General features: G+C 28.1%; 1 protein-coding gene across 2 annotated transcripts in view; it reads right to left on the minus strand.

Annotated features, from left to right (window-relative positions):
• The window catches only part of LOC107454822 (xaa-Pro aminopeptidase 1), a 138,090-nt gene that overhangs the window by 20,412 nt on the left and 91,489 nt on the right, over positions 1–26,189 (minus strand). For both annotated transcript variants that reach the window (XM_071187627.1, XM_016072127.3), the window contains 7 exons: positions 14,142–14,291; positions 13,993–14,053; positions 7,196–7,265; positions 6,994–7,098; positions 4,371–4,442; positions 1,561–1,637; positions 1,386–1,484 (listed from right to left, as the gene is read on the minus strand). In XM_071187627.1, the coding sequence (XP_071043728.1) occupies positions 1,386–1,484; positions 1,561–1,637; positions 4,371–4,442; positions 6,994–7,098; positions 7,196–7,265; positions 13,993–14,053; positions 14,142–14,291 (634 nt within the window). The remainder of the gene's footprint in view (positions 1–1,385; positions 1,485–1,560; positions 1,638–4,370; positions 4,443–6,993; positions 7,099–7,195; positions 7,266–13,992; positions 14,054–14,141; positions 14,292–26,189) is intronic.

Genomic DNA, 26,189 nt, shown 5'->3' on the forward strand with positions numbered 1-26,189 from the left:
ACATATTTGATATTTAGAGTAAAAATTTTCCATAATAGTTTAAAAGTAAGTTAGACAGAAAAGTGCTAACTTACTTTAATAATGAAAAAAATAATCACTTTTAATCTAATTCAAAGTGATTAAAAATTAGATCCTTGTCGTATTCCATCTATGTAATCCAAAAAATGTTTTACATAGTAAAAATAATTATTACAAAGACATATATTAATTAGAATTTCCCAATAATCAAAATCACAATTAAAGATATTTTAAAACTACAGTAATAACTCAAAAGACATCTTTTAGTTTTGAAAGTGGAATACTATTAAAAGATGTTGAAAATTAAAGGTTGTAATAGATTTAATTTTGGTTTAATTAATAAAATCTAATATAGGTTGATTATTGGAGATAATTCATGAAAAATATTCTTTAATAATATTGTCAATAATTTTATTTAAATATTTTGAGTGCCCAGTATAGTTAAGTATTAGACCTACCAGTGATTTCTTTAAATTAGATATAAATTTTGGACCGATAATTATGTATGGAAATCAGGGGGAGTCAAGCTCTTTCATACAAAAGATGATACAGCCCCTTCTAAAATTACATTCAATATTTGTGTCATTTCATTTACAATTAAAAAAAAGACTTTCCTTGTCTGAATTTATCTCCAATTCAAGCGATATTTCTAATTCAAGTGAGCTTTACTTAAATTGCTAAGCTTGAAATTTTTACTTTTTATTAGTTTCTTATTTAAAAGTTCGTATTAAATTTTTTTACACATGACTGCATAAGTCATGTGCATTAGTTTTGTCTATGAGTGTTATTAGAAAATTCTTTTGAAGTTGCTTAATAACAAGATCAGTTTTAGAAAAATTAGTTGAATTGTTTCAGTTGTGCACAATTCCCTTATTATTTAAAATTTATTCCCTATTATAAAATTTTTAAAGCAATGAAAAACTGCCAATTTTCTATTCTTTAAAAAATTCAGAATCCAAAATAATTTCCTTCTTCCTAAATTTTTGCTAATATCATTACAATTAAAAAAAATTCCATGAAGAGTTTTATTATATTTATAGCTTTTAATTATGTTAAAATACAGTTCATGCTTCAATAATTTTTCTTGCCATAATTTATAAAAGGAAGCAAAATACTAGACCAGGGGAGTTTAAACAGTTTCTTAATTTGAACAAGGAAAACTACCAGGATTAACTTACAGTCCATATCATTAAAATATCTTTTATACAAACTTTGAAGGAATTTTGTTAATGGTAATGCAACAATGGATTATCAAGGTAAATATTCAGCCTCAACGTTTCTTCTATACTGATAGCATATTCTTACAATTAACAAAAAAGAAAAATAATAATAAAAAGGGCTCATTTTTTAAAATTAACCGAGCTTACCTCTTCAACTGTTAAAAGAGATGTATCCAATAACTTTGTTTGAAAAGGAATCAAGGTAAGTGGCTCAAATGTCAAAAAACCACAGTCCTGAAAGTTGTACTAGAAAAAAAAAAAAGTAAAATAAGGTTGGAGTAATACAGTATAATTTTTACTAGATTTAGAAAACTGTATGTACCTTAGTATCAGCTTTTTTCACAAGAATTAAATTTTCAATTTTAATGCCGAATCGTCCACTTTCATAATAACCTGGTTCTAAAATAATACAAATATTCAAAACAGAAAGCATTTATGAGCATTTTAACTTGCAATGATAGTAAATAAGTTGGATCTGAAAACTTTTTATTTAAAATAGTCTCAGAAAAGAATTTTTTTTCATTAAAAAATTGTGAGAGAAGTTTCTATCATCTTTTAATCTATGGCAAAGAACTGACATAAATAAGATAGATTGTACTTTCGTTAAAAAAAAAAAAAAAAAAAAAAAAAAAAAAAAAAAAAAAAAAAAGCCCCACAGTATGTAATAACACTATATATAGGGGTTAATCAGAAAACTAAATCTTTAAGTTTATTTCTTTTTTTAAATTTATACTCAAACACTTGAAAAAACATTTAAATTGAATAATACTGTTAAGGGGTAAAAGAAAACATAAATTTTTGCACTAAAAAATTTTGGGATTTTCTATGAATTTCATACATTAAGAGCATTTCTTTGAAACTAAAATCATCTATATTATTTCTAAAACTATGTAGTTATATTCTTCAATACAAAACATGTCAGAATTTTTTCCAAAATATCTTTAAGAGAAAAAAAAAGACATTCTCATGTTTTACAAAATCTTCTTGTTATTTGTGTTAATAGACTTTCAGAAAAAAACCTATGCTCTAACAATTATAGTGATTTTGAAAGATCTAAATATCTAATATGATGATCTAACTATAATAATTATGATTATCTAAATTTCTAATAAACATTGTACGGATTCAAAATTAAATTAATTTTTCATAGTTAAAAATATAAATGCAATGTGTTTTCACTTTGTTTTAAATATATAAAAACAATATCTATGTTTTCATTGTTAATGTACTTATACTTTTGAAGAGAAAAATTTAAAAAAAATATATATATAATTGTATAATCAGTAATTTCAACAAAAAGTATTTTTCTGTAACTTGTATTTTGCTAGTATATTTCAAATTATTAAACAATCACATTAATTAAAGCTATAAGCAGGAATGGAACATCAGCGCAACAATTTTGAAGCAGATTAGGGCAAATAATTTTTGTATTGAGTAGTACATTACATTTTTGAACATATAAATTTACCTTTTACCATACTTAACATAGCTGGGAAAAAAATGCAATACAAAATAAAAAGAATGTATTATAAATACAAGTAGGAATTATTTAAATAAATCCCAAAGCTCTAATTCCTCACTTCCACTTGTTAAGTATCATTCTAACTCTGGAATTTTTTAATAAGATATTATTACGATATGCATACTCTGAATTTTGACAGCCAAGATTGTCACAAGAATATTATTGTATCTGTACGTTAACAAGACAAACAAAAGCTAAAGTTTCTATAGTAAACGATTTTGATTTATTTGAAAAGCATATTGAACTGATAGACAAATATAACATACTCCCACAAACAGAGTGACAAATGAGCAACGAAAAGTAAGAATATAAAATAATCTACTGCAACAGAAGCTTAAATAATCTTGTTTAACAGATAAGGGATGATGTCATGATCCATGTAAATGACAAACAGCAAATGAAAAGAAACTGGGCGAACCCCGCAAACCATGACGTTACTGACGTGAGTTCAATGCATGAGATTGTCCTCTTAAATAAGATGAACAAAGATCCAAACTATATACTTTTTATATTCATTTTACACTCAATGAAAATAGAAAAACCCTTTTAGCATTTATTTATCTAACATGCAGCCCCCCTTTAGGCTCTCAACTCTTACAAAAAAAAAAAAAAAAAACATATACAGTTATCAAAACTTTAATAAACTAAAAAAAATATTAAAGAAATATTTAATTTCTTTAAACTAACACTTGAGAATTCCCCCTTTGCTAGCCCTTTTCTAATGTAAGGTATGTTCACTATCTTCAGACCACCCAAACAGTGTAGAAAGTGTGTGAAATGGGAGTGTTGTCACTGTTGACGACTTAACTGTACTACTTGAGGGAAAGAAAAATACTTCGTTATGTCAGTCCCAGGGTTTCATTGAAGTATTTGTGACTCCAAGACATCCTTAATAATACATTTACTTGAACTGTGGATTATTTGACAAATATCCTCTAAACAATACAGTGTTCCTTATGTTTTGAATGAGTCATTAAAACAATTGCTACCTTCTTTTAATCCTATTTAAGCAAAGATTAAGTAAGATCTCTCAAATAGTAACTGTTATATTAAGGAATCTATCTCAATTCACTTCAGCTGTAAGAAAGTTTTAAAATACAGAACCTTTTCTAAGGTGGGTAAATATATGTGATGTTATTCTTTTTATATTTTGTATTCACCAGTGAGTGATCAGTAGCTGAGAAAAAGTAACTTGTGCATATTTAATTTCAGTTACTTTTTATCAGAGATGAAAAAAATGCTGCCATTTTATCCCCTATTGATACTTAATCTAACCTTCAGTTATCCAGGTATATGAGATACTTGGTACTCTACTTTAAAACTTTGAATTGAGCAAATTTCTTGATGGAAGAGAATTTTCAATTGCACAATTTCCTCCCCCAAAAGTCTTCCGCTTTTTTAGCATACCAAAAAAAGGTTCAAAGGCACTGTATGCGGTTCAAGTACTTTCAATCTCTACCATCAAGTGAGTATGAGAGCCTGATTGGTGAAAAAAAAATTTCTTGCAAAATACTCACCAATCAGGTTCTCAATTTTTTTAACAATGGTAGGAAGTGCGTGAATGAACCACATGCAATGAGAATGGTGCTTAAGTAATTAAAAACAGTTACCATTTGATAATATCATTCCTTCTTGCAAACCAGGATCATCTGGATTAGTTTTCCAATCAATTTCAGTTGGTCCTAGGTACAGAAAAATGACTATCAATTTTGGTATTCAAAATGACAATTATGTGCAAAATATCAATCATTATACTATCATATGAAGCAAAGTGGTAATTTTTAGGGATTTAAAATACGATATAAAATGTAATAGCACAAATATCGGAACAAGAAACATACATGTTAGAGGAAAAAGTTCAAATCTCTTATGCATAATTATTAGTAAAAATGCAAAGTATATAAGAGCATTGATAATTTTATATGCTAAACTAATTACAACTGAATAGCATTACAGATGTTAGGAAAAAGTTAACTTTTAATTCAGCTATTTACTGCAATTTTAAGTTGTAACACATTCTTAAAACAATGTTGTCATACTAAAAGCTTGTAGACAAAAGAAATCTGTTTCAAACACACAATTACAAATGAGAAATAGTTAAAATTAATTCAAAATAATTCTATATATGAATATAATTCAAAATAATATACAATATATGAATAAACATAATTTCTCTTTAAATGAACTAAATGGATTTCAAAAACTTTCTTCCTAAAATTGTATAATATAGAACAATTGCTAGTGCAACTCATCTTTTTCAAACAAATTAAAAGTTTCATATATTAAACAGCAAAAAATCACTAAAATAAATCTTACAAATATAATAATAAATATAATTTAGTTAACATTGCATAAAGCTGTACTATATGGAACAATAGCCATTGCAACATCTCTCTTAATAATAATTTAAAATATTGTAATTATAAGTTAAGTGATTTAACAGCTAAAAATAATTCAAATAAAATTTAAAAAATAAAAAAAAATGGTTGTGTCTTTAAATCAGATGGATTTGCATAATTTTCTTTGAAAAATTAAGAGGGAAGCAATAAATATAAATGAATAAATCATCACCAAAATATTAAATACATAATAACCAAAAATATTGAAGTATAGTTTTCAGCTTTTAGTAAGCCTCGATGCCAATCACATTTGATAGCTGAGACTTTTTATAGATCTGAAAACCAAATCCCCGCAAAAAAAATAACTTTTTTTAAGCCAGAAGGTACAAGAAAAAGAGATCGTCCACTGACTAGGTGGCTGGAAGCAGTTGAGAAGGACCTAAAGATAATAGGAATAACTAACTGGAAGGCCATGGCACAGAATAGATCAAGATGGCAAAAACTTATTGGGAAGGCCTTGGCCTGTCATAGGCTGTAGTGCCCAAGAAGAAGTAAGCCTCAAGACCAGAATTGTTTGAGTCGATTTACTCCATAATTCAAATTCCTGAACCCATTGTAAAAATTAGACAAATCTAATATAATAGCAAAATTTGCAAATGTCAGTAATCTGAACCAAGGCACTACAACTAACAAAACTACTGTGTTCAAACAAGATTATAAGTTTGAAAGATCGAGGTTGAAGGAAGAATATCATGAATCCGAAATCATGTAGAAAGGCAAAAGTGATCCAGAAAGGATGGTTTATGGAAAAGCTCTATTTTGGAGAGACCCGAAAGGAAATTTATTCTCCTCATTGATTGTCAACTGCAATTCATACAGTTAAAAGTACGTTCCTCTGCCCATGGCCATTGAATTTAATTTCAAAAGCATCATTAAAACACATCAATTCATTCATCACTCAAAAGCATAAACTATATACTGCAAAGGAATAAGTTTTGCAATAGATTCAGTAATGTTATAAGTCATTTTATATATATATAAATANCCAGTTTTGTGATATATATATATATATATATATAAAAGTGTGTGTGTTGAAGAAAACCTTTAGGAGAGACCATCAAATCCGGGCAAATCTCTGCACCAAATGTGGAAAAGGTCAAATAAGGAAACACAAAAAAATATCAAAACAAAAAATAATAACAAAACAAATAAGTAAATTAAAATATATTCAGAATATTTTAGCAAGGCTCTTATTTACAGAGCTCTTTCTGATGATCGCTGAAAAAGGTCTACAATATCATGTTGCAATCAGAGTGCACTAAGGACGATGCTCTTAATCATTCATTTTTTAAGTTGAAATTTAGAAAAAAAGTTATTTTAGAAAAAACTAAGCATCTCAAGAAAACAAACCTCTTCACATATTTTCAAGTTAACTAATCTTTATGATATAAATTTAAATGCAAACTTTAATAAAAAAAAATAATTGTGTAATTATTTAAAATAGTTTTGTCATTTATAAGTGGTAAATTTGTTTTTACACATTATTATATCAGTAGGGATCATTTTTATAGCTGCTAAATTTTATTTATATATTTTTGATTCAGTTGTCATGAGGGCAACACAAGTGACATTTCCACAGCAAGAAAATTACTGTAACAAAAATTAAAATTGTTTGCAATAAATCGCATACTTTCGATAACATTTTGGTCAATGGAGGTATCGCCTAAGAATGACCAACCTCCAGTAATGACCATTTTACTATAGAACAGAGAAAGGTCACTACCAAGAGGTTGCACTATACTTATTTTGATACTGATTATGTTAACCAACTTGATTTTTATATTTTACAACAAATAACACATTTCAAAAGACTATTATAAAATATTAAACAAACCTTCATGAACTGTGAGGTATGCTCCGACACCATGTCCAGTTTTGTGCATATAATTTAGTCCTACTTCCCATAATGATTTTCTAGCTAATGTATCAAGCATTTGACCTTTAAAAAATAGATATTCAATAAAGGTAAAATGTTCATTTCACTAAAATTTTTTATATAATATTTATATTCTAACTATAATGAGCATAAACTATACCTTTGATATGTTTAGGAAAAACTGCAGAAGATATAGCAATGTGTCCTTTTAATACCCTAGTGAAGCATTCCTGTAAGTTCAATTATGTTAAATTCGAAATATAAAAACAAATACATGAAAAAAGGGCTACAACAGGGAATAAAATTATATTAGCATATAAGTTAAAATACGAAAAATTATTAAATATTTCCTTTATTGTTATTATTTAAAGCAATATCAAAAATTCTATCCTCACTAACTATACTATCTACAGTAAAAAATCCATATAAATAATATAATGATAATATTTCATTAGGTTTTGATTGACTATTTAGTTCAAAATGTCCATATTTTTAGTTCATTCAGAAGTTTGAATGCTCAAAAAACTTACAGTCGAACCTTGATCCTCTTGTTTTATTGGTCTATTCACAAATGCTATTCTTAAGTTTAAAATAACTGTTTAGATCATTTTTTAAAACAAGTGAATTTTCTTGTTTTTCATTCTGAAATTCTGCCAGCAAAAAAACACCAAAATTTGGTGGTTGCTTGGAAAAGAAATATAGTATGTCTTGGTTCTAATGATGAGAGAGAAAATGAGAATTTGTTACAGGTTGGTTAAAACGCTGCAAACAGCACATTTTATGTTTATGCACCAATTGATGAAAATGTTGAAGCTTGTGGTGTTGTTGGTTCAAAAAATGGTTGTAAAAGTTGATTTTTTATGTTAAATTGCATTTATTGTTTTGATGAGTATTCTATGAGAAATAACTGATTGATATTTTTTTAAAATCATGTTTTGTTTTTATCTTTTTTTAAGTCGATAAAGACACCAGTCCCGCAATTTTTTACTCAAGTTATGAGGCATCGTGTTCCAGGACAATACAGGTAATTTATATTTTACTTTTTTTTTAAAAAATCAAATGTACAAAGGCTTATAAAGGCATTCCTTATTATTTATAGAGAATTAACTTTCAAAAGCTAGAAGTTTTTTATTTAAACCTCTTACAAATGTGTAAAATCAAAAACACTGTTGTTTTTTTTACAAGATGGAAATTAATGCTGTTGTTGGAAGAATAGCACCCTTGAATGATACAAGAAAAATGACATTTAAAATTAATAAAAAAAAAAGATATGGCATCCTAGTTGTTCGCTATAACAAACTCCCCGACTTTTTCATGTTTATTATAAAAAATACAGAATTCCCTCAATTTCAGGTCAATTTCCCTATACTTTCAAGTTATCATGGTAGTATAACATCCTGATAAAACAAAATTAACTGCTTCCCTTACCAATTTTTTTGAAGAAAAAAAATGTAAAAAAAAACAACCAATTTTTTTATTTCATTGATAAATATGAGGAACTAAAACGAAATCTAATACACAAGTTTTAAGTTGAAATTATTTTTTATGAATAAAAATCATTTAATTTACCATCAGTTTACTATCCAGTATACTTATTAATCAAAGGAAAAAGAAATAAAGTTACTTGCATATTAGTCTTTGTATGATGGTTTTTAAAACAAGGGACAACAAAAAGTGAAGTACCAGTGAAGTGATACGTCATTATTTTACGCTTTTTTCTATGTAAATTCAGCAACCATTGATTATAAAATAGCACAAAACACGTGTGCAGTCCCACAATCGAACAGCAAAACTCGCAAACAAAACTTGGCAAATTTCCAATGACAGCAGATTATAGTTATTTTTTGCTTTTGGCTGAGTAAAAACGTGATAAAACAAAACATACTGACAAATTCCACTCGCCTGAGTTATCTCGGGTTAATATATTTTTGCAATATATACATACCCAGGGTAACTCGGGATAATCAGGAAAGCGGTTAAGGGCAAAATATTTTTTTTAAGAATCTCTTTCATCTTTATCATTACATTTTGCATTATGTTCCTAAATTTCCGAGATGTTTCAACTAAAAAAAAATCAGAAAGATTTCAAAAGAATTTTTAAAATGATTTCATCAAAAATATCAAGAAAAAGGCAACTTGCACATTCATGTGTTAGTGATAGTTTAATATCTTAAGTCCTAGGGTCGTTTTATTTTTGAAGAACTTTATTTTGTTCAACAAAATTAAAATTTCCTTATGTATCAGGGTTCCCACTCTTTTCAACTAAGCAAAAATTAAGCACTTTTAAGGACTTTTTTTGAAAAAATTAAGGACTTTTTAAAAAAAATTAAGGACCTTAAAAATAGTATGATTGTTTATCATCGAATAAATATATACCACCAGTGACAGAGCTAATTATTTAACTTTCTTAAAAAAAATCAATAATAAAAAACAATTTTACTGATAAAATTGTTTTAATAATTGTTTCAGGGCTCGCCAAATAAGGAACCAGACAATTTCTGCAAACCCAGGTCAGGTTTTTTCTAAAACATTTTCAGATTGTTAAGGATTAACAACATCTATGAAACTTATCTGTATTCCCTTTTTAATAATTTTTTTGAAATTGAATTGTAAAATTAGGTGCAGAAATTAAAATGTGCAATTTTTTTCATATATTAAAAAAAGAAATTTTGGAAAAATATTGAAAAAATTATTAAAAGTTTTTATATTTCATTACTAAACATGCATAAAAATTCAGCTGTGAACCAATCTTGGTAAATATTCAGTTACACCAAAAAAATTCTTTTTCGCTATTAACAAAATGTTTCATTTATAAGGATATATAAAAAAAAATTTATACTAAGAAGTTGAATTAGAGTTATGTATGAGAGTAGTTTTCTTAACTATGTCATGTTAAATTAAGTCCTATTTCAAGTAAAAACGGGTCAACTAATATCTAAGAACCTTGAATCATTCCACTTTTTCTTCATTAGGCTTAACTTAATATATATATTTTTAAAATTCATTGCAATAAATACCTTTATAAAATTTTTATAGAATAAAAATACAATTGTGTTTGGGTCATTCTCAGAAAAAGGTGATTTTTAAAGTCCCTTAGTAATAAATATTAGGAAATACCGCAGATTTCTTTATATTTTTCTTCATCATTTTTCGTAAAGTTCTAACTAACAAATCATATGCATTTCTGCTAAATGTATTTAATATTTCATTCTTATTTTTTAATAAGCATAACTTCAAAATCCCCTCCGTGGACGTCCCTACGTCTGTGACACAAAATAATTTTTAATGGCTCTTAAACAATTTAAATGTTATTTTAATGATTTTTGTAGTTTTACCTAGTTAAATGTTTATCGTAACTTTTTATTTAATATTTTTTTTAAAAAAATTTATTTTTATAAAATAAATGACTAATAAACTTTATCCATCAAAAATGAAGTCTCCCTCCGTGGACAATTAATATAGTTCGGTAAATATGCAATAAAGGGCAGCATATGCGAAATCCCTATAAGACAGCTGCTGGGAAAGGTAACCATTCCATTTTCTAATGTTAACTATCAGTTGTTTTTGTTCTCTTTGGTGTCAGTTTTGGATTGTTGTGTTCAACTGGGGTTTGGCAAAGTTATCACCGTATACTCCGTGGACATCATAAAGAAGGTAAGAGAAAATTATTTTATTTTTGATAGATGAATTTTAGATTGCAAAAATAGTATATTTAATAAAAAGAACTGCCCCATTTTTGTAACTTCAAAATTAAAAATCAGTAAAATTCAAGAACTAGTTTTTGTCTCCTCCGTGGACGTCCACGGAGGTGAAGACACAGTCAATGGAAGAGACAATGTGTTAGATAATCATAATACATATTTAATAATTAAAAAACTATTTTCTTTTAATTGATATTTTTTTAAATGCAACAAATGTGTTAATTTGCTTGTATTTTTAGAGAAAATCAATTAAGTTTAACTTTTTCTTATCGGAGAAGTAAATATTGGCAGTTTTTCTAAATAATTTCTGTGATGTTTAACATTTTTTTTCTCTTCAAATTTTAGAAAAAAAAATGGCAAAACCAAAATGTTAAAAAAGAAAGCAATCAAATGTTCAAATGCAAAAGAGAAGGGAACAGAAAAAACTTAGTATGAGACAAGCTAGACAGAAATTAAAAGAAAACCATATATTGTTTGAAGAAAGTAAAAAAAAAAAAAGAGCAAATCAATCGTTTAATAATAAATTTCAGACGATTCAAGATAATAAATAATTATGTGTTGATATAAAATTGTGTACTAATTTATTAATATAGGTATAGTTATATCGACCCTTAAGATTTTGTAAAAAGTAAAATTACAAATTGAAAAAATAAAGCTGGAAATTATATTTTTCTTGAGTCACAAGGGAGTCAATTATTACTGCCTAGTTTAGCACACTAATCTATTGAGAACATACATTAACATTTCATTTTTTTTTTATTAAAAATTACTAATACGTGATTTATAGCAAAAATAATCAGCAACATATTCTCATCCAGTTTGGCTGATGTTGTAATGCCTATATATATATATATATATGTAACATAAAAAGCTTCATTTAATCTTTTTATGTTATATATATATATACCAAAAATCGTCAATAGAACAACTGCCACCTATATAGTAACTAATTCAAGAAAAAAACTTACTTCTTAGAATAATTGTGATAAAGGATTTTGAAATCGCGAGAATACAAATTGCGATCTTTGATTTTGAAATCACGTGACTACGAAACTCAATATTGGATTTCAAAAATGTGAAAATATAAATCATGTTGCCTAATTTTTAGATCGCGTAAATACGAATCACGATGCATAATTTTTAATTAACTGAATACGCACCCAAAGCCTAATTTTTAAATCACGTGTAAATACGAAAAGTGATGTTTGATATTACAACCGCATAAAGGAATCACGACATTGGATTTTAAACTCACGTGAATACGAATCACTACATAGAAATTTAAAAACGCTTAAATACAAACAGCGATGTTGGATTTTTAAACCTCGTAAATAAGCAATGTACGCTTTTGAAATTGCATGAATAAGAATCGAAATGCACAACTTTTAAATCAGGTGAATAAGAAAATCGATGTTTGATATTAAAATGCAGTGACGTCTGACTTACGAAAATATGAGATATCTGGTAAAAATGAGGAAAATCTTATTTTTTGCTCGTAGAAGTGGAGAAAATAGCTAAAATTATTAAAAATGCGGAAGCTACGTAGTTTGAATTTTCTGTTTATTTTTGAAAATTGAAAAGAAATATAATTATTTCATTTTAACGGTTGAATTTTCAGAAAAAGGGGAACATTTATATGAAAAAAAAGAAGAAAAAAACTTAGATAATCGGAGTTTTTGATAAAAAGGCTGAAATTCAGGAGACAAAAGCAAAAAAGGCGGAAATCCGCTAAAAAGCGGAAAAATCTCATCCCTGATAATGCTAAACAATTTGACGAAAAACATTTACTAATTTTAAAGCAATCAAAAGTTGAATAGAAGCTTTAAAAGAATAAATAATAATTAAAAAAAGAAACAGTATATTAAGTTGCAGTGTTACCTGCAATAACGTAACAATCAATAATGTTATAAACAATAACGTAACAATCTAAAACTTAAAAAAAAAATTTACATCACAGCAAAACAAGTTATAAATAATTATCAAATATTTAACTTTTTTGTTAGGAGTAAATCATGCATTATTTAGTACTCAGAAATAAAAATTTAAAATAATTTTGAAGAAACTCAATAAATATCAGGTTTTTGAAGTAAAACCTAGGTGGGATGGGAATTTTCAAACCCTGTTTATTACAAAGCTGTTTAATTTTTAGTACAATCATGAATTTTGAAAAACGTTGCTGCTTTTTATAAATTTACTGTTACTTATTACACACTGAAATATTATACAAATTTATTTAATTCTTCCAAGATTTTCGGAAATCGTTTTTGTTATGGATTCTAGTTCAAAATTTTTTTTCTGATACTTCTTTTCTTAGGGTTTTACTTTATTCCTATTACCAGATGCATTACCAGTAGAACTGAATTTCTTAAATTATGTCAATTTTGAAAGTCTCCTACTTAAGTACTTTTGAACTGCCCCCCCCCCAAAGCACTTTCTCTTCCATCTGCAGTATTCTCCTTGTCCACATTCTATTCTTTTCGTTTAGAATGTTTAGAAATTGCTCCTATCAACTATAGTGATGCTGAAAAATTAAGCACTTTTAAGAACCTTGTACCAAAACTAAGTACTTTCAAGGGCCCTTATTTTCCAGAATAAAAGTTAAGCAGTTTTTAAGGACCTTGGGAACCCTGTATATTAACCGCATCCCTGATTATCCGAGTTAACTCGGGTACGTATATACTGCAAGTAAATTATCATCCGAGAGCAGAATTTGTCAGTACATTTTGTTTTATCCCAATTGTACAAAGTCGGAAGCGAAAAAACATAACCTGCTAATTGGAAGATTGCCAAGTTTTATGTGAGAGTTTTGCTGTTGGATTGTGAGACTGCACACATGTTTTGTGTGATTGTATATACGATGGTTGCTGAATTTACATAGCAATAAGAGTAAAAAAAAAAATCAAAATAATGGCTTATTCCTTCACAGACTTTTGAAAAGTATCACTTTGTGTTGCATGTTTTAAGAACTATTCTACAAAGACTAATATTTAACTTTTTTCATTTGCCTCGGATAACTTGGGATAGTAAACTGATGGCAAATTAAATGTTTCTTATGCATTAAAAAATAAAATTTTCAACTAAAAACTTGTGCATTATGTTTTGTTCCTTGTATTTATTAATGGAATAAAAAAATATGTTGATTTTCTGAATTTTTAAAAAAAAAAAATAACTGCTAAGGGAAGCGGTTAAAACGCAATATATCAATTAGAATAATATAGTTAGATTAACAATTGAACAAATGAGGAATTTTACATACCTTTTCATATTGTGATGGGGTTCCAAAAAAATAAGTTCTGGCCACATCTGTTGTGCCATCACTAACAAAAAAATTTGGAATCAAATAAAATCAAATGGAATAAAAAAAAATTGCATAATTAAATAAAAAAGGAAAAAAAAATTACATACATGTACTGACCACCAGAATCACACATATAAAATTCATCAATTGATATGATTTTTGTAGTCTCTTCAGTTGGATGATAATGAACAAGAGCAGCATTTGGTCCTGAGGCTGAAATTACTTCAAAACTTGGACCCACATAATCTTCTTGTTGTCTAGTGATATTGAAAGACAAAATAAAACATTAAGGCACAGTATTTTCATTTTATTATTCTTAAAATTTGATGAAAGAGACAAATCAACAATTAAGAAACTACTAAACTTTACTCTAGAAGATATTTTGCTGTATTTACTGAAAATAGAAAATTGTATAACCCCTGAATACATTACCATAAAAATTTTATAATCTAAAACTGCTAATTAAATTTCTTTTTTAAAAAATTAATCAGTTCCTAAAAAATTTGATACACAGTATCTTGCAAGTAAGGATATGTACCTGAACCATGCACAATGCGCCAAAAAAAAGGACAACCCTGAATAACTTTTGATCTAATTATTAGATTTTCACATTCTAGGACTCAAACTTAATTGTTTGAGGGGGTGACCAATTATTGATATATTATTGACCTATGCTAATTGATTGGTCGTATATTTAAAATTCGATTTCTCAGGAACTATTACTATCATGCAAAGTTAAGATACTTTAAAATTATGCAAAAATTTATGTACCTTTCAATTCAAAAGTTTTATTACTGTTATTAAATAAAAGTAAAAAAAAAATAGTAAATATTTACTAAAAAGTATTTTTTTGCATGGAATGATCTTTGGAAAATCAAATGTTATAATTGTTTGCAAAGATTTTGCAATTCGTTTAAAAAGTTCTTGAAATATATCGAAGTAGGCTAAAAGTAAAATTAACATTAGGGAGCCTGAACTTGTCTCCTGACCAATTAATTAGCATATTTGAGGTTACCCCCTCGAGCCATTAAGACTGAATCCTAGAACGAGAAGATCTGATCATTAGTTTAAAAGTTATTCAGGGTGGTCCTTTTATTCGGCACACTGAATAGTCAAACCTCCAAACAATGTTCCCACGGGAGACTGTGCCTCTGCGACTGAAGTTAAAAGGTAGCAGCTATTCAGATTTACAAATGAATTGGTTGTTAAAAAAGATTTTTTTTAAAAAACCACGAGTATATAGTTAACTTACTTACAAATTATCATTATTATAATTTACTATAATAATGATAATAATTTGTGATATCATTAATTTAAGATTTTTTACAGCTATACCATGAAGCTAATTTTTGTTTCCTTATTCCATTTTTACTACCTCTAATAACTTTTATGTTATTTGTCAATGTAAGGAATTTTTGCTTGTGATACTCACTATATTTCGATTATGCATTCAGATGTACACTATTCCAATGACTAGAACTTGAAGGGAAAAAAAACAATTAACAAATACTGATATCACTATCAGTTGCATGCACATATTATTTCTATGAGGGATTAAACTACAAATGCGCCGGATCACGCTATTGGTCGAAAATGACATCACTATATATGGACAGGGACATGGTATTGGATAGTATTTTGGCGACAGATTTTAGATTTAGTTTTCAAACGTGCTATGTATACAAGAGTTATTAATGCTTCTTGTTTTTACTTATCAACTTGCTATTTTTTATGTTTAATTATGAATCAGGTGATTTGCGAAAAAATATTTAAACAAAATAAAAATTTATCCGAGCATATAAGCAGATGTAAAAGCTAGAGGTTTGAAATGTCCTGTGAATGGTTGTGAAGTGTGTTTCACAGCTCGAATATTATTAAGAAGGCACTTATCAAAATGTCATAACATCAAAAAAGTGGTAGAAAAAGAGGAGCACCAATTTGATTCCATTACGAGTAAGTTTATAAATTGTATAAAATTCCAATTTACATGTTGCTATTGTTATGTTATGTAGCAATTGTTATTATTTACATTACAATGTGAAAACAGTAATTTCTATTACAATAGTTGTTAGTCGATTACTATATCACGGTATTAAAAATTAAGAGTTGCAAATCTGTTGTGTATGGATCAGCTATTTAACAACAATAATAAGTTACATGCTGCGAAAGGTAACGGTGATTCTCATTAACTTATAGAATAGCTATAAAGATTCGATTAAGATTGAAGTGACAAGTTTTAAAAAACATCTATTAAGTGTCAGTCATATAAAGCTTTATTTTCCCTATTTTAGTTAGTCTCAGTTTTCAGTTAGTCTTTTAGTACATTTGCTTGTTTAAATAAATTTTATCATGGTTATAACTGCTCCTGAATTAATGTGTTTACATTTCCATTTTGAATTCATTGAATATGTAATATTGCAGTAGTATTTGAATAAACTGTGAAGATTAAATTATGTTATTTTATTTTACACAGGTTTTTTACAATGGAAAGAGGCGATTGAGGTTCAACTCAGGTCATCTTACTATTCCAGTGCCTCAATTTATTCGGCAAATGGTAGAGAAAAGCATTATTTCCTGGTAATTGTTCGGGCACTTTTACGTCAACAGCTTCTAGAGTCCAGAGCATCCAAATCATAAAGGAACTTGATAAGCGAGAAATGCTGCCCATCAATAAATGAAGTCATTCAGAATGTCTATGTCACTTTTAATAAAGCTCAATTTGGCCATGATAATGAACTGAAATATCTTCCTTTCAGTTCATTAGCAATGAATGAATTAGCAAGTGAGTGTTACTCATGTCCATAATTTATATTTTGAATTAATGATAATTAGGCTGTGTGTAAAGTGTTAACTAAGAATGAGTAATTTACATTTTATTCATAAAATGCAGTTTATAATATTTTCAGTAAGTGCAAAATTTAAAAAAAAAAAAACTTAACAGTAAGCAATTGCAACGTTCATTTATACTATGTCCGTAATCTCCATCCCTGTGTTGATGCATAGGAATGTATGTACTACATCCTTTGTATCCTTTTCAAAATCCTTTTAAGATTATCAAAAATGCCTTTTAGAATTTTCACAATGCTTGCTTTAACAAGAATAGTTTCTAAATTTTTATCAGATTTTCAAAGAATTGAACTTAAGCAATATAATTAACAGTTATTGGAAAAAAATCTTATTTATATTCACACAGATCTAATTATCATAGAAGAAAGCGTGTAATTTATCACTAGCCTATTTTTGAGTTGTTAAGAACAAAGTACTCCTATTTCATTTTGATAAATAATTTTTTATGTAGCGATCTAGTTTAATACTATCTTTTAAAAAATTTAAAATTCAATCTGAATTAAAATAATTTAATTTTTAATTGAATATTTTTATTTAAATTTTATCTAAAAAAAACCTGAGCCCCATTATAAATTGAAGTATTTCAAGTTTTTAAAAATAAAGTTAAATATTAATTCTATATACAGTTAAACTTTATAGTAAACTCCTGGATATAGTGAACGAAATGTTCGGCCCCATGCCTTGCTGTACACGTATATTGTTTTTTTGTGGATATAGAAAATTAAAAAAGTGAGGAAGTTGGATATTATGAACTTTTTTCTGTCTTTGACTGATTTTTTTTCTTAATTTCTTTTAAAATGTCTACTTTAAATTTAATACTTGTACAGATTTTTAAAACCATCTATAGAGTGGAATGTAGCGATAAGTATTTTCTCTTGTTTGCTTCTTTATCACACTTTTCCATCCCTGAACAGAGGCCTACTCAGGCAGATGTATGTACAAATTTTTCCCTGCATCAGCTAAAGATTACAAAATTTTTTTTTTTGTAAACAAGAGGAAGAGTAATAAAAAATAAAAGCAAGTTAATACATTTTTCTTTACTACATATTATTTCTCAGTCATTTTTGTATTTCATTTTATTGGTCATTTATTCAAATAATGTATAATAAAAAGGAGTTCGGAACAATTAGTTAAAATTGTTCGGGGGGCCGGATATAGTGAACTCCCGGTTATAGTGAACCAAAATTTCGGTCCCTTGAAGGTTCTTTATGGGTTTGACTGTAATATCATTATAGTTCTGTAATATCATTCTGAGTGAAGTGGGCAGTTATTGCCATATAACAGTTCGACATTTTTATCATACAAACCACTGTGATGCCACAATTGGCATTACATATTTCCTAGCTTTTAAAATTCCTTTAATTACTTAAACTTACTTTTTTTAATAATTATCTTTATAAAAGCAAACATAAAATATTTTATGTTCGCTCTTATAAATGCTGGAATCACAACCATCATCTATGATTTTGTTTCCTTCGATCGATTAAAATTTAAAAGTAAATTCTAAAAAAATTATTTTTGTAGTTTTTCACCAGAACTTTTCTAAAAACATTTTTGTGAAAATCTGTGACATGACAGCATTTAAATTTAGTCAATTTCACTTGGAATGAGTCTACTTTGTTTTAGATTAAATATCAATTTCATGATTTTACTATTCTCATATTTATCTTTGTTTTCTAAGCATATTTAAAAGAGCCTTTGAAATCAACTAATTAATTAGTTAATAGTTTATTCATAAAATATTATCATAAATTATTTTGTATTATTAAGAAATGAAGCTAATTTTAGGCCCCCGCGTCTTCGAGGGTTCCAATTGAATAAACCACACTTCTGGATTAGCGCGCCAAAACGGGGGTGCTTTAAAAGCAACGCGAGCAACATCTGCCACGCTTTCAGAAGCAGTAATTTCGTCTGGCATTTTGTTTATATTAGCGAGTCAGAGAGCAAAAAGTAAAAGGCATGCACAATAAATCACAAATTGAAAATTTCAAACGAAGCATATCAAACACAAGTTAATAAATGCATTTTGAGAAAGAATGCAAAATGCAGTTGAAGAATACTTCATTTTAAGTTAAAATTATAGTAAGTGATAAAGTTGAAACTAATTAATTGTATTTCTTATACTCTAATTAAAAATTCATTGCTTTTTACAAATTGTAATTGAAATTAAGATTAAAGTAACAAAGTTTACGAAATTGAAAAGTAGTTATTAAATGTCAAATATAATGACAGAATATTTTAAAAAGTTCAATTAACTTTATAGAAATATTAAAAAATTTACATTATTTTAAGCATTTATAAATTTAAATTTCATCTAATATTTGAAATAAATGACCACATTTATGTCTTAGAATAAGTTTACTAAACGCCAGTTGACACCACCATGAAAGAAACACATTCTATTTGCAGACTGTACGTGTTCTATGTCCAAACGGGTCACCACTTTTAGGCCCCCACGTCTTCGAGGGTCTATTGAGCGTTATTCATAAAGAAATAAATATCATTCATAAACTAAATTTATTAACTAAAACAAGAACACAACCATCTGATCTAACGGCCGAGAATGAAAAAGTCAAATTACAACTACAGTTGCCAACCGAACATTGTCAACGGTGTTAAATAAACTTAAAGCTTTAAATAAAGTTAGGTGAGGCTAGATCTATAGCTCACCATACTAATTATTTTCTTTTCAATTGTAGAAAAATTTTTGGATGGAATTTCTTTGAAACTATTGTTGAATGATGTTAGAAATCATTTGTTAACGAGGCAAGATCTAAGGAATATTGGCAATACCTAGCTTTTAAATAGTAGTTTTTCCATTTCTAAACCTAGTAATGATTATAAAATATCCTTAACTGAATCAGTCTTAAGTGATAACGAGTTAGTTAATTTGCATGACTGAAATGATCATTCACACTGCCACAATAATATTTAGAAATAAAATGTATGTACTAAAATGACATTATGATGCATTATATTTTTAATTTTAATAAGTAAAATAATTACATTCATAGATGACATAAAAATTTCTCAATTTTTTTAAAGAACTTCTTGACTTCCCCTTCTAAGTAGTATTGTTGACCTCATCAATTTTCCTTGAAAAATGTATTGTTACGACTTGTAATGTTTCACAATAAATGTCTAAAATGAAAATAAAAACTTTCTTTTGTTACATTTTGTTTTTGTTTAAACATCGTTGCATAACATATTTAAGTATCTGTAAATATTTGGAAAACTCACTAATGCTAATAACACTTAAAAAAAAGCTATAGATATCTGGCATGGGATTTTCCTTTTCTAATGTAGTTTGTTACGCTGATAACAAATCTGTAAATCACTTTGCTTGATCAGTTTAATGAAATTTATTTGCATTGGATAGAACGACTGCACAGTTTCACCACAGACATATGAAGTTTTTTATGTAATGGAGTTTTGCTTGGATTTTTTTTTTTTTTTTTGTAATGAGTGCCACATTATCCCAGAACCATAGGAAACGTTCGGGAGAAAAGAAAAGGAGCATCAGGAAAAATATTAGTGAAAATATTTGAATTCAGAAAAATTCTGGCCCTGCTTAAGAGTCTAAAAAATTTTGTTAGTTTATATATGAGCTTCAAATTAATTTTTTATCTTGAATGAAGTTAGATATCTTTTTAGTTTTAAAAAGATATCTAAATTCATTTTGTAGCTGTACTAGGATAGGCTCTGTAGACTAAAGTTAATAGAGTAAAATTCAAACAGTTCAATTTACTTATAAAGCATATTAGGCATAGAGGGACACACTTATACATAGATAGACATACAAAAGCAAAATAAAAATGCATATATTCATAAAATAATTGAAATAGTTTTCTTGAAATAAAAAGTAAGTCCCTCTCACTTTACACCTATGATCAGAATCTTAGTTACAATTAAAAAATATTCAGATTACGGATAATAAATAATTTATAGAGTATTATGCACTTTAAAAATATTGCAAATTTTAACACAAATTGTGAATTTTACTAACATTATGCTATTAAACAAGTAAGCTTATAATTGTCTTTTTACTACTATTTGATAAATTTATTATTAATTTTATTAGTCTCAAGATATATAACTACATAAGTTTTCAACTGTGTTTATTAGTTCAATATTTTAAAAACTTAAGGAAATGACTGTTCAATAAGAAACAATAATGAGACACAATATAGAACAAGTTTTACTGGGGTTAAGTTTTTATAAGCCACGTAATTTATACAAATAAGCTAATTTATACATATACCAACACTGTAGACAGTATTTTGCTTTGTTTATGTTTCAAATGTTTATATTGTATACGGCATGCAATTAAAGAAATATTTCTTTGAATAATTAAAATTGTGAAAAATAATAAAGACAGTATCCACATTTTACAAAGTTTTGTGGTAATTTTTATTAGAATTTAAGTAACTGATATTAAACTATACTGCTATTATGTCATGGGCAACTGGGTTGATCTAGAATTGCAGGGGGGGGGGAGGTCTAAGCACAGAATTTTCGTAGGCCCCCCGGGTCATTACTGTACTAAATTTACATGTGAGATTATGAAGTTTTTAAAATTATTCATAACACAACATATTATTAAATTTGAGCTTATATTTATTTCAATTTCTGTTACTTTATAACTGTAAAAGATAATTCTTAAGGGGGGAAAAACGTGTTTGTAATATTACTATACCATCTTATATTTGGGAAAACATTAATCATTTTTATTTTTGTTTTGTTTTTAACTTTGTTGAATTTAAATCAATTAAAACACAAATATTGTCTTAAATATTGAAGAGGACATTTACCCATCTCCCCCACCCTAATGACGACATAATATTAATGAAACATTTACAAGGAAGAATTAAATCCCGAACGAGTACGTATGAATACAAAATTTGTCGCCGAAATCATATAAACGCCAGCCAATAGCCACCATCCCCCTTCCCACAAACAGTGATGTCATTTTCGACCAATAGCATGATCCAGAGCATTTGAGGTTTAATCGCTCATTTATTTCTTTCATGCAAGGGGCGACCTTCCAAAGACTAAAATGGAAGCTAACCAACGATGTATCAAAAATTGCCACCCGGTACGAGTGTTAGAACAAGACTTTTGTGATTTTTGCTGACCACCCATGAAAAATGCACTTCATCTGTAGTAGGTGGCATTTAACTGTCAAAACTATGATTTCTGCATGAATGCTTAAAATTTTCAAAAGAATAAGATGCATGCCGACAACCCTTAAATGATGCAGCTTATCTGTAGTTGGTGCAACTGAACTGCCAACATACATACTTATTCCTCTTCACTCTGAATTGGAGCATATGGCTTCTATGATAGCTTTCCATCTAACTCTATTTGTGACCAGATATTTTGTCCCTCTCCATGTCTTTCATATTGTTTTTAATTCATTTACAATAATTTTACGCCAAGTATTTTTGGGTCTCTCTTTTTTTATTGCCCTTAGAGTTTCAATCAAAAACATGCTTAGCTTTAAATTTTTCAGATTTTTGTAGAACATGATTAATCCATTTCCATTTACAATTTTTGATTTCCAGATCAATCAGATTCTGCTTTACTTTTCCAAGGACTCACTGAGCTATGGCAGTGGTAGCCTAGTTACTGGTAGGGCCTCTCGAGCCGTCTAGGTCAGTGGGAAGACACCACACTAAGAGTAACACCCTGGCCTTCTAGGTTGGTGTTAGAGCAGAGGGTTAACACGTTGACTGCCATGGGAGCCATCAGTGACCAGCACTGAGTTTGTTATAGAGCCAGGGGTCTGTCTAGGTTTTTCTGAGAGGTACCTATTTTGTGAAAATTTAGACATAATTTGTGAAAAATTAAAATTTATATTTAAAAATCAACACAGAAATATGGATTTATCGTTTCTTAAGGGATACAAAAATGAAATTTTAAGAAAAAATATTTTGTGAAACTACCGTTTTTCCTAAAATAGAATTTGTGAAACTACCGTTCTTTCTAAAGTTGAATTTGTGAAGGTACCGCCAAACGGTAGTAAATTCGGCCTGGACAGATCCCTGAGAGCCCCGGGGATCACCGGTGACCGGCGAAGCCAAGATTATTAGAAACACATAATTAGAGTAAATTTTTAATGCTTTAATTTTTTATATCAACTGTTTTGTTGTAAATAATATTTCATCAAAATATGCAATGCATACTGGGAAAATCACTTCGACGGGCAAGCCATGTAAAATTAGAGTGACAATGAACGTGTTAACAGCCCTATCTCTTAAAAATATACTTGTTACAGAAGGTGAAATCCTGCAGATTCATCTCTCTGAAGTGGATGAAAACCCTCTACGAAATATGTCCCCTCCAGTTAGTATGAACCCTGGTTGTGAAAGCCAATTAAACTGCCAAATCTATGATAAACTATGTATGAATGCTGCATTGTTATGAATGAATCAAAAAATTTTAATATCTTGAATGCTACAACGATGAGGGAAAATATATTTAGTAGTGAATAGATAAAATTATTGTTGGAAAGAATGGAAAAATTAGAAAGAATTAAGATACACCTTGATACAAAATTCATGACAGCAACTCCTTTTTTGCATATTTTGCCATAACTGTGGAACTAAAGAAGCAAATTAAAAAATTTTTGTACACAAATATAAAACCTATCTATCCAAAGATAATTCCCCAGAATAATTATTTTTAATATTTTTTTTATTATTTAATTTACTTATTTTGAAAAATTTTTAAAGTTTAAGACCAATTTAATCTATGTAATTAAATAATATAAAATCTAAAATTTGAAGGACATCAGATGAATAATTCTAGCAAAATGAAAGTTTTGAAATTGGACTCTTTTAAAATGGCCAAACATGCAAAAATTGAAATTAACAGTAAGGATCCTAAGCTTTTGCCTTAACTATTATGATGATATCTTGCAGATTGCGACTATTTTCATATTTTGAGGGTCAAGAATCAAAGTCTGACAAAAAAATTTCATCCAGAGAAAGTATGTTTTTGAATTTGAGTTCAGAACTTAAAATATTGCCTGCACTAATTACTTAACATAATTAAGTACAGTATAGGACCCCTAATCCGGCATCCCGAAATTCGGCACATAATCCGATCTAATTTTTTTTTTTTTAAAGAAATTTTTATTAATAAGAGAAAAAAAATCACTTATATTCTCTTTCGATTTGGAATTTTATTCTGTTGAAGTAAGTAACTTTATTTTATCTTTCTAAAAAAAAAAAAAAGCATGAAAAAAAAATCTGTGTCAAAGGAAACATCTGTTTCTAAAGCAGTTTAAAATATCTAAAGTGAAAGGGAAAAGTAAAAACACCTGCATTTTCAATGAACAAAATAAAGAAAAGCATGTTGTAAGAAACTGATCAATCAATCTTGACAGCTGTGCAAGTGCTCTACTGGTTTCCCTTCTTACCCCTTGGTTTCCTCTCCAGTTTGACCATAAATTAACCACCCCCTTTTGATAATGAAGATACCATGTGGGATACAAACTGAATTCTATCCCTTTTGCTGCTTTTCTTACTTGATGTAAATTATACTCTTTTGTTTTTTTATTAGTTATTAACTGCTCGTTTTTTTTTTGTTAATTGATAGCTTGTTTTTTTTAATCATATTTAGTTGTTAGCTTGTTTTTTTTATCATTATTTGTTGTTAGCTTATAAAAAATATATACAGTGTAATGTCTCATTTCCCGGACACTTTTTAATAATCAAAATAAACAAACATCTCTCCATCTTCCCCTTTCCTTAAAAAAAAAAAAAAAGTCTTTTGACACATTTTCTCTTTTTCTAACTTGCACTGAACCTCTGATTAATGCATCCAACCCATCAATCACCAGAAAGGGGAAGTGAAGATCTACCAAGACCATTGAGTGACCGTTAGTGACGCTCCTCCCTTGGAATGTAGGAAAAAGAGGGAGATTTGTTTTCAAAAGACCACAACTGAGTCCCCTCCCCCCCCCTCCTTTCCCAAGCAGGTGGCTAGTAAATGAGGCATTTCTTGGAACCTTTTTAATGAAAGAAGAAATACTGGGGAAAAGGGTAGACGGGGCAAGTGTTAAGGTGGAGGGGGCGTCAAAATGGAAAATTTGAATAGGTCTAAAAGGATACACGTCCTTGAGAAACAAAACATTCGTTCTTTCCCATACCATGTATTATTTAGGAGGCGGGGGAAAAGGGGTTAGCATTCTTTCTTTAGCAGATTCTTTCAGTCATAGAAGAAAAAATAAAGAGAACACGATCAGCGTGCTCCGCCTTTATGCTTGATTGATAGCCAATGATTGGAGAGAAAACAATAATTTGTTACTTCCCCACCCTCGACTTAAATGATCTCCTCTTTACAATTATTTTCTTTCACAAATAAGGAGGAAATGAATTTTTCTCCTCCACCTACCCACCTTAATGAATGACGGGAATTTCCCTTTCTTACTTGAATCATTCTAGTTAAAAATGGTGGATTATTATTTTCATATGTCAATTTTTTTTTGTTCTCTATATTTTAAGCAATAATATTTTTTTTCTAATATTTCATATTTTATTGATTAGATATTCTAATACTAAAACATTATTCCCCTTAAAAATAATGTTTATTTATTTTTTGCTTCTTAGATTTAGATCATTTTAAGCTTTGTTCCAGAATTTCCCCTTCCTGCTTGAATCATTCTAGTTCAAAATGGCGGATTAATATTTTCGTAACTGTTAAATTTTTTTCGTTTTCCATATTTTCAGCAATAATATTTTTTTTCTAATATTTTATATTTGATTGATTAGATATTTTAATGCTAAAACATTATTCCCCTTAAAAATAGTGTTTATTTATTTTTTGCTTCTTAGATTCAGATCGTTTATTAAATCATTTTAAGCTTTGTTTACCTTGGGGGTCTATTGTACGGAAAAATCTATTATACGGACTTCTGGAAGTCCCAGCGATTCCGGATACGTGACTTTACACTGTATTGTTATTTCTATTCTATAGATTATATTTTAATTAATGAGATTTCTTAAGATAGGACAGTTTCACCTACTACGATCAAAACTTAACTAAATTTATTGGAATTAATTAATTTTCTGAAATTAGCAGTATAATTGAATTATTGTAATATATGGGTGCCATATTGGAATTTCCGAAAGAGATCCGAAATTCGGCAAATTCCGAAATACGGAATTTCGTCGGTCCTGTGAGTGTCGGATTTGGGGTCCTATACTGTATTACTTAACATACTTAACATGAAAACAATCAGTTAATCATAACTTATTAAGGTGTTCTTTTTTAAGGCACTATATAATAAATGATATGTATGA

This window comes from Parasteatoda tepidariorum, chromosome X1 (genome assembly GCF_043381705.1).
Source record: "Parasteatoda tepidariorum isolate YZ-2023 chromosome X1, CAS_Ptep_4.0, whole genome shotgun sequence".
NCBI classification, from domain to species: Eukaryota; Metazoa; Arthropoda; class Arachnida; order Araneae; family Theridiidae; genus Parasteatoda; species Parasteatoda tepidariorum.